The sequence below is a fragment of the Giraffa tippelskirchi genome, chromosome 3, assembly GCF_054371585.1.
Source record: "Giraffa tippelskirchi isolate mGirTip1 chromosome 3, T2T-mGirTip1v1.2.pri, whole genome shotgun sequence".
In the NCBI taxonomy this organism is placed as follows: domain Eukaryota; kingdom Metazoa; phylum Chordata; class Mammalia; order Artiodactyla; family Giraffidae; genus Giraffa; species Giraffa tippelskirchi.
The window spans coordinates 27,856,425-27,865,828 of NC_137277.1; the positions used below are offsets into that span (position 1 = coordinate 27,856,425).

Consider the following 9,404-nt stretch of genomic DNA (forward strand, 5'->3'; position numbering starts at 1 on the left):
CTGGTAGCCCTCTGCAGTTGTGACAACCAAAAACGGCTCCAGACACGGCCCAGACAACCCTGGGGACAGAACTGAAACCCGCCCCCACCCCACCCCCTGACTCTGGGGACAAGGAGGAGACAGCCAGATGCTTCCAGCACTGAGTTCTTTCTTTAAAAAGGCTGAGACACCACTGACATTCTGAGTGCTGAGTCACTGCATCATTCTGTTTTTTCTTTTTAGAGATCCATGGTACCTCTCCACGTGCAGTTCTGTTCAGTTCAGTCGCTCAGTTGTGTCCGACTCTTTGTGACCCCAAGCACACCAGGCTTCACTGTCCATCACCAACTCCTGGAGCTTACTCAAACTCATGTCCATCACGTCAGTGATACCATCCAACCATCTCATCCTCTGTCGTCCCCTTCTCCTCCCGTCTTCAATCTTTCCCAGCATCAGGGTCTTTTCCAATGAGTCGGTTCTTCACATCAAGTGGCCAAAGTATTGGAGTTTCAGCTTCAGCATCAGTCCTTGCAATGAATATTCAGGACTGATTTCCTTTAGGACGGACTGGTTGGATCTCCTTGCAGTCCAAGGGATTCTCAAGAGTCTTCTCCAACAGCACAGTTCAAAAGCATCAATTCTTTGGCGCTCAGCTTTCTTTATACTTGAACTCTCTATGACTGCATCATTCTGCATCAGTAGTACATGACTACTGGAAAAACAATAGCCTCAACTAGACAGAGCTTGTTGGCAAAGTAATGTCTCTGCTTTTTAATATGCTGTCTAGGTTGGTCATAGCTTTTCTTCCAGGGAGCAAGTGTCTTTTAATACCATGGCTGCAGTCACCATCTGCAGTGATTTTGGAACCCAAGAAAATAAAGTCTGTCACTGTTTCCATTGTTTCACCATCTATTTTCCATGAAGTGATGGGACCGGATGCCATGATCTTAGTTTTTTGAATGTTGAGTTTCAAGCCAACTTTTTCCCTCTCCTCTTTCACTCTCATAAAGAGGCTCTTTAGTTCACATACAATTCACAATAAAAATAAGCCTCAACTGGGAAGAAAGTCAGGACCATGGGGGCTCTGGTCTTTCCCATAATATCCCCTGCAATGGTGTTTGCACTTCATTTCTCTCGGAGACACAGTTCATTCTTTCAGAAAGAGTTTATCTGAGGCCACCCAGCCCTGCAGACACTCCACAGGTGACCACTTCCAGCACGGCCCAGGCCAAGGCCACGGAGGCACAGGTGCAGGATAGACAGAGGGCAGCCAAGACCCCTCAGCAACCATGGGGACCAAGGCTGGACACAGGGCCCCGCCTAGATGGACCACAGCAGGGCACCCTGTACGCTGCCACCTTTTCAACTAGCTCCCCCTGAACTAGGTGGCACCTGCCAAGGTGTGGAAGCCCCCAGGAAGGACAGGCTTCAGCCTGAGGGAGACCCCACCAGCCCCAAAGCCTTGAGGAATGGCTGAACCAGAGGACGTTTCTTAAGCACCTCTCGCTGTGAGGCTCCGTCCACTGAGAGGCTGTATGTGTGTGTGTGGGGGGGTGGTGGATGGACCAGAGTCCTGCTTGGGTCCTGCTCAGCCATCGATGGAACGGGCTGAGGTCCACACCAGCCCCCTCCGTGAAAGCAGACCCTTGCAGCCAGGGGGCCTTGCTGGCCGCTGTGCTCCTCCTCCTCACCCTGCCTCATTGCCAGCTCCCTCCTCTCACAGCAAGTCCACTCTGGTGGTGCCCCCATCACCCCCCTGCTCAAAACTCTGCCAAGTGTCCCAGTGCCCCCAGGAAGGGGCTGGCTCCCAAGCCTCACTTCCCACCACACCAGCACCCATGCCTCCCCATCCAGCCCAACATCCCTGATGGATTCCCCTCCACCAGTCTTACCTGCCATTCTTCCTGCCACCCCCACCCACAAACAGCATGTTCTGAACCCTTTCAAACGCCTTCTAAAATACCCTCTGTCCCTCAAACTCCTATTCATCCCGCAAGACCCAGTGAGAGCATGTCCGGTACCCTCGCCCATGGCCCCTTCCTGTATCTTCAGTATGTACCCCATCACAAGTATTTGGCCATCTGTCCCTGTTTGGTCATTGTTCCTCTGGATGAGGGGCCATTTCCTCCCCATATCTGTATCATCTGCCTGGCACAGAGCGTTTGTTGGGTGAATGGTGGCCCTTGTTTCATCATCAGTAAACACAGGGTAGTAAGGGAACATCTTGGCCGCCTGTGCTCCAGGGACTTCAAACCCTCCCTCTGACTTCAGAGCGAGACAGGAAGCAGCCCAGGTAGCGTGAGCGGGCCCTGCAGGGAGCGGCCCTGAGCCTGCAGACCCCTCTGCTTCTGAGGCCAGAGATTCGCCAGCTGCCCAGACGCTGTGCTTCCTAAGTATGTATTTTTCTGGTGACTTTTAAGCTGAGAAATCAAGCAATGTTCTCAAGCCTTGACCAGGGGTGCGGGTGCAGTCCTCAGTTTCTTAGAAACCCAGGGGTGGAACACACTCAAGGCTGGTCAGTCTCCTGTCCCCAGGGGGCGGAGCTGGGGGCGGGGCACAGCCACGTGCAATGAAGAGCCCAGGGACGTACTGGGAGTCTGAGCTCTGACCTGTGCCAAATTCGATCGCATTTATCAACTCTGTGAACCACACTTCCCGCTAATGGCCCCCAGCCCCGGCCTGCCCTCTGAATCACCACGTCCAGCTTAGGGCCAGCACACAAAACGTGCTTCTCAACATGTTTATGACAGCGACAACTCCCACGGGAGCTTCTGTGGCATTTCTGCAGACAAGGGTGTCATGTCAGCAGATGCCATTTTAAGGAGTTCCTCTGAACCGGAAGAATCCGGAGCCTCCAGCTTGGAGACTGTGTCCATGGGGAGACCAACGCCCCCAACTGCCAGGGCCTGCAGGTGGCGGTGGACTGTTCCTGCTCAGCAGAGGGGAGTCAAAAACCCTTCCCTGCAGCCATGCCACCAACCCTGGGACTCAACATGTCCACCTTGACATCCATCACATTTTATCGGGAAGTGCACAGAGGTTGCCAGCGGGTCAGATCCCAGGCCCTGCCGCTCACACAGCCTTGGCCCCCATTACTTTTTACTACCAGCCAGCAGACACCTTTACAAGGATGGGAAACCCCACAGTCCCATAGAAGCCCTGTGTCCTCAGGCTGTGCCTCCTGCCCACAAGTGACCCTGGGCTGGCAGGGCCAGAAGGAGAGAGGGCAAAGGGTCAAGCGTGAGGCCTGCCCACGTGGGGAGCAGGTGCAGATGGTGGCCAGGGGCTCGAGGTCACCCAGGCTCTGCCCGGTGAGCAGGAGGGAGCCGGCACGCGGTCCAGTGGCTGCCTGGAGGGCGAAGAGGGGTCTTTTGGGGTGATGGAGCCTGGGTGGTCAGGGGTACATGAGAACTCTCCATCTGGGCAGACATCACTACATGAATTACACCTCAGGAAAGAAAGTCAGCAGGGGAATTGGGAACGGGCCCCCTTTCCCCAAAGGGCCCAGGGAGAGATGCGGTCCTCCTGCCAGGCTTCAGGTATTTACCTTCAGCAGACACGGAGCACCCCCAGGAGGCACCACACTGGGGGGACTCTGCCAGCTAAGTCCCTACAGCAAGACCAACATGCATCTACTGACGAGTAAGTGCTCACGCCTCACCTCAGGCAGTCACTCAGCAGCACCAGCCCTGTTTGTCATGCCTGCTCGGAGACAAGCAAGCCAGGGGCTCGCAGAGGCCAGGTCAACCAGCCCTTCCAGATTCCAGATTCCAGGTTCAGGCACTGGGGCAAAGATAAGTCCTGAACATTCCCTAGGGGGCCAGGCAAGTGAGCAGAATAAAGACACTGGCTGAGGCCACCAGAAGCCGATATCCAGCCGGGTCCCCCACATACCCCCATTAGGGCCATGGCCCCTACCCAGGTCCCAGGGCCCTCATCACCTGGGAAGCATCTGGTCACCTTGAAGGGGGATTTGCATTGCCCAGAGAGGGGTGTGCAGAGCAGAGAAGAATGACGAACATGCTAGGTGGCAGCAGAGGGCCCCTCCTGGCTTCAGGCTCTGAGGCCGACAGATCCCTTTCGGGCTGCTATCATTCCCAAGACCCAAGGTGGCCCTCCCTCCAAAACCCTGTCAGACAGGAGCAGAGCAGGCGGGTCCCTGAGGCTGCCCCCAGAACCCTGCACCCTCCCCAGGCCACCTCAGCTATGGGGAAGGTCCCCCCACCTTATTAAAGCAGCGGAAGTCCTGGCCCTCTGCTCCTGGTAACTCTAATGATGCACCCCCTGTGGCTCCAAGGTCACGGGCTACAGGGTCCTGGCGCTGGAACGGAGAGGAGGTGCTCCGCCTACTGCACCCTGGCAGCGCTCCGTGAGGGGCTCAGAGGCTGGACCATACTGCTTGCCATGCGAGGGGTACGCAGACGTGGCGGGTCAAGAGCACCCGGGTCACATTGTGACATCCAAACAAACAGCAGGGGCCCAGGAGTCAAAGTCACATCGACCGCAAGTGGGACCCACGTACCGCTCGGCACAGAGGGCAGGGGACAGGCTAGGGGCAGTGTGTCGGCCTCTAGCAGGACCCTCCATCTCAGGGCCTCCCAGCAACTCAGGAGACATTTACTAGGAAACCAGTGCTGTGAGCCCCACAGCAGCACAGACACACGAAGGAGGGCCACGAAGTTCTGTACTAAGGCAGCCATGACCTCGATTGGGGTACCAGGCATAGAAGGTCTCCAAGCAGCAGACAATCCGGGCTGGGGGCTCCCTCCCACCCTCCAGAAGGACCACAGGGGGCCTCTGTGACCACCTCCCCTGGTGGATAAGAGGGGAAAACAGGTGCAACCTGTCTTTTCTAATGAGTCAGTTCTTCGCATCAGGTGGCCAAAGTATTGGAGCTTCAGCTTCAGCATCAGTCCTTCCAATGAACACCCAGGACTGATCTCCTTTAGGATGGACTGGCTGGATCTCCTTGAAGTCCAAGGGACTCTCAAGAGTCTTCTCCAACACCACAGTTCAAAAGCATCAATTCTTTGGCACTCAGCTTTCTTTATGGTCCAACTCTCACATCCATACATGACTACTGGAAAAACCAAAGCTTTGACTAGACGGACCTTTGTCGGCAAAGTGATGAATTCTACCACACATTTAAGGAACAAAGAACCACAATTCCGCACAGTCTCTCCCAGAACACTTCCCAGCTCCCACTAAGAGGCCTGCATTCCTTTAATGCTATAACCGGACAAAGACACTACAAGAAAACTAGAAACCATACTCCTCATGAACACAGCCCTCCAAAACCCTGAACAAAATGATGGAAACTCAAAGCCAGCAATGTACATAAGGAGAACAGATCAGGACCAAGTTGGGGGTCACCTCAGGAATGTGGGGCTGGTGAGACAACCAACATCCGCACAGACAGACAGAGGAGGAAAAGCTATACGGCCATCTCAACAGAGGCAGGAGAAACCAACGCTCTGTACATTGACATGACTTGCCAAAGGTCTGGACTCTTACCCCAAAACACTGAAGACAAAAATTACGTCCCTGAGAACTTCACAGAATAAGTTGTCCAAAGAAATGGCCTGATGTTTATTCTGACCAATGTGATAATGCCAGGAGAGTTTGAAAAACAATTCTTGTGTAGTAGGCAAACATCTCACCCTGGAAGGCAGCTCCAACATGCCCTGCACCCCCTGGGATTTGCCTCCCAAATGGTCACAGCGGAGTCACATATGGGGACTGTGCAGCCTAAGGGGCCCAGCCCCCAAGCATGGCCTGGACGCAGCCTGAACCTTGCCTTCTGAAGACCACCCACCCTCATTGTGGTCACCCGAACTTCACAGCTGCCAGAGCTCTCATCTTACAGAGCAGGTAACTGAAGGGCCCCTTTGGACACCTACACCACCCACGCTCACAAGGGACAAGGGCTGGGGAACCATTTGGAAATGGGCATGAGCAGAGTCCCCGACTGTACCCTGGCAGCCCAGGCTCCCCAAGAGGCTGGCACCGTGAGGCCCCATCAGAGGCCTTCTGTCCAGCTCCATCGCCCACCAGCCAGCGGGCTTCATGCGGCTGCTGAGCCAAGGAGGAGCTAAGCCAAGTTCAGGGTAGAGAAGGCCTTGGCCAATGAGGCTGCAGCAGGGATGGGGTGGGGGGTACTTTCTAAGCTAAAAACAAAGCCCTGATTCTGAACCCACTGGAGCAGGCCCAGGAGCTACTGGTCAAGGGCACTGTGCCCACCCACGTCAGCAGGCGTGTGGCTGCTGGGGTCGTGCGGTGGTGCATAACGGAATGACATTTTTTATGTATTGGGTCAAATATATTATTAAAAGTAACTTCACCGATTTCTTCTTACTTGTTAAACTGTGGCTACTAGAGGAGTTTGGATTTTCACCATGACTGTGTTACCCCCACCACCACCTCCGCCCCGGACATCGGACGGGGCTGGGTCAGCTCGCTGCCAGCATGCAGCTCAGATGGGTTGGATGCAGAGAAACCATCCCGGGGACAATATCTCTCCAACCAGAGATTCTGACAGAGGAGGGAGGAGGGCTGCCAAGCAGCACAAATAGACAATGTGGAATGTTGTTGGCAACAGGCAGCTTAGCTGTACCAACAAGGGCAGCGGTGAAAACGGAATGTTAGCCAGTGAGGGTCACCCTGACCCATGTTCCGAAAGCTCCCAGGTCGATCCCACGGCACAGCCCCAGAGGGAAGGGATAAATAGCAGAAGAGACCTGCCTGCACACACCCAGGAAGTCTCCTCCTCCCCCCGCTGCCAGGCCTTGTTCAGACCTTAACCTTGCAGGGGCTCCACTGCCCAAAGCCCTGAAGGTCTCCCCATCTCTAGTCAACAGTTCCCATCCTTCCACCCGGAGTTCTCATCCATGAAGCAGCCACCCCAGGCTGGGCAATCCCAAGGGTCCCCTCTGGCATTCCAAGTGCCTTTCTCGTCTAAGATCTGTTAGGATAGAAAGCACGGCACACCATGGACCTCATGGGTCTCGAGACCTCTAATGCCATCAGCAATCTAGGATTCAAAGGATGCCGTCAGATACATTTGTCCTCCCAGAGCAGCTGGTGACATTCACCTGGATCTGGGCGCCTGTTACACCAGAGAGCTCGCTCTGAACCGCCCAAGTCAGGCAGAGTGACCCAGTACTTCATGGAAAGTTCTCTGAAATAATAAGTCTTCCTCCCCTCCTCTGCTTTCCTCCTATCCCCTTGGGCTGTCTGGCACTTCCTGGGGACAGACGTGAGGCTTCTCTTTGTTCCAGAACAAATCCACCTCCTCACGGCTTTGGTTCTGCCAGCCCTCCACCAGAGCACCTGACCCCCTGGCTTATCTCTCAGGGCTCAGATCAGAGGTCAGCTCCTCAGGTAGGGGACCAGCTATCTCGGGATCGCAGTCCCCCTCCCCACCAGCCAGTCTCTAAAACATTGACCAGTTTTATCTCTGGGAGAGAATTTTAGGTTTCCAGGCTCACTAGAGTGAAAAGTCAGTGAGAACTAACAAAGAATGTCACCTGCCGTTCCAGTAAGCAACAAAAGTTGCCCCCATCAGGCCATAGGCCACTGTTGCCAACCCAGGTGCGCCCTGAGGGGGTTTAGGAGGGAGAAAAAACAGGAGATTGGCCCCAGACAGGATGAGATCTAAGGAATAATTTCAAGGAGCCCAGACTCTTGCATCTTCCCAGATCCAGAAATGCACTAAAATCATGAAAGAGATGTCTGTTTCTTGTGTGTGTGTGTGAGATTAGCAGTAATCTTTTGATGTTCCATGACATGTTTTGGGGTTTTGTTTTTCCAGCAAAAGCTTCTATATATCCTGGTTCCTCCCTAACCTCTCTGGAACAGTCTCTCAGAGCTACTGAGAGGCTCTTTCCCGGGCTCCAGTCCGCAGGAAGACCCTCAACTGAACATAACTCGCAACCCTCAGGTTGTGCGTTTTTCTTCGATGGATACCTGCTCTCGATCAGGACCAGCGGTACCAACGAATGGACCACAAAAGGTGGCCTCGAGCAGAGATCTATTTGGGGCTCCACCAGGAGTGGCAGACTCCGGAAACGTGTATGTCTTGTCTCAGAGGCAGCTCCGAGGGAGGGGGCCGAGGGCCGAGGGCCGGAGGGTCTCCAGCACCGGGTCCGCCCAGTCCATCCCGGTCTGTCCCGCGCGGGGCTCCGCAGGCCGCGAACTCCCCGCCAGTCTACCGGGGAGGAGGCCAGTCCTCCGGCCTCGGCTCAGGGCGCCGCCCTCCCGGAGCCTCGAAATCCCCGTGGTGCACAGGTGTAAGCGCCCACGCGCGGTGCCCTCTACACCGTCCGGGCGCCCCGCCCCCGTTGCCTGGTAACGGTGGTCCCGCCCCCCGGCGTGGGAAGAGGCCCCGCCCGCGACACCCTTCCCGCCCCGCGCCTGGTACCTTCCTGAAGTCGAGGTTGCCGAGGCCTCCGCAGCAGTCCGGCGCAGCCACCGAGCTGCGCACGGGCCCCGCCCGGCTCGGATCCGTTAGCCGCGGGCTGCCTTGCAGGGATCGCGCTCGGGCCTCGAGGAAGCCCCCAACACCCAGAACCGGCCCCATCGGGCCCGAGAAGCGCCGCCGGCCGGGGTCCTTTCGCCGTGACCCTGCTTCCCCAGCCTTCTGGGAAATGTAGTCCCCGTCCCCGCGCAGCGCCGAGCTCCCAGCCTCGCGTTAGCCTCTCGCGGAGCCGAGAACTACAAGTCCCAGAGCCGTGCGCGGCGGCGCTGGCCAGTCCCGAGGCTGCCACGCAGCCGCGGGGCCCTTGCTTGCCGGCCCCCCGCCCCCGGCCCCCGGCCCCAACTCGGCCAGCCAACTGACCTGGCGTTCCTGTTCTTGGCCGTCGTCTGGCTGGAGGCCGCCAGCGGAGGGTCGTAGGTTTAACTAGCGTATTGCCTAGCCCCTGAGGACCTGGACTTTGGCCGACTCAGCCCCTAGTCCCTCCTGGGGGCCGACTGTGGCGCGGAGGGGGAGTGTTGAGGGGTGGGCACGCCCCTCACCTCCCGCTTCCAGTCGGCGACCCTCCTCCACTGGCCCTTGAGCACTCACCGAGGCTGCCCTCACTGTCCCCTGGGGTATGAGAGCCGAGCAGCAATAAATGGTTGCAAGCTGGGATGGCAAAACGGGGCGGGGGGGGGTGCTGAGGGGGCACTGCCCTGGAATGCTCAGGGAAGGACCCGGAGGGAGGCCTGAGCGCTGGAGAAGGTGCCAGACATGCAGATTTCTTCGGGAACAGGAAGGGGCTCACCTGTGCAGGTGTTAGGAGACAGGAAGGGTCCTTCAGAAATCCCGGAAAGGCTGGAGTAGTGGGGGCAGGGGGACAGTGGGAGGGAACAGGCTTTGAAAAGTAGGTGGGTTACTGGCTGGTTGGGTCCCAAGAGAGCCCTCTTTGTAGCTAGTTGCCACATAC

General features: G+C 56.6%; 1 protein-coding gene across 8 annotated transcripts in view; it reads right to left on the reverse strand.

The window, feature by feature from the left end:
* PEMT (phosphatidylethanolamine N-methyltransferase) overlaps positions 1 to 9,087 on the reverse strand; it is a 35,087-nt gene extending 26,000 nt beyond the window's left edge. For 4 of the 8 annotated variants that reach the window (XM_081583481.1, XM_081583483.1, XM_081583475.1 and 1 more), the window contains exon 1: positions 8,399 to 8,611. Coding sequence is in view for 1 of the 8 variants with exons in the window: in XM_081583475.1 (XP_081439601.1) it covers positions 8,399 to 8,557 (159 nt within the window). In the remaining 7 variants the exon portion in view is untranslated. Of the gene's footprint in view, positions 1 to 7,944; positions 8,287 to 8,398; positions 8,612 to 8,815 lie in introns of those variants that run through there. The other 4 variants (XM_081583480.1, XM_081583479.1, XM_081583482.1 and 1 more) reach the window with 3 other exon arrangements.
* Between the last annotated feature and the right edge of the window lie 317 nt (positions 9,088 to 9,404).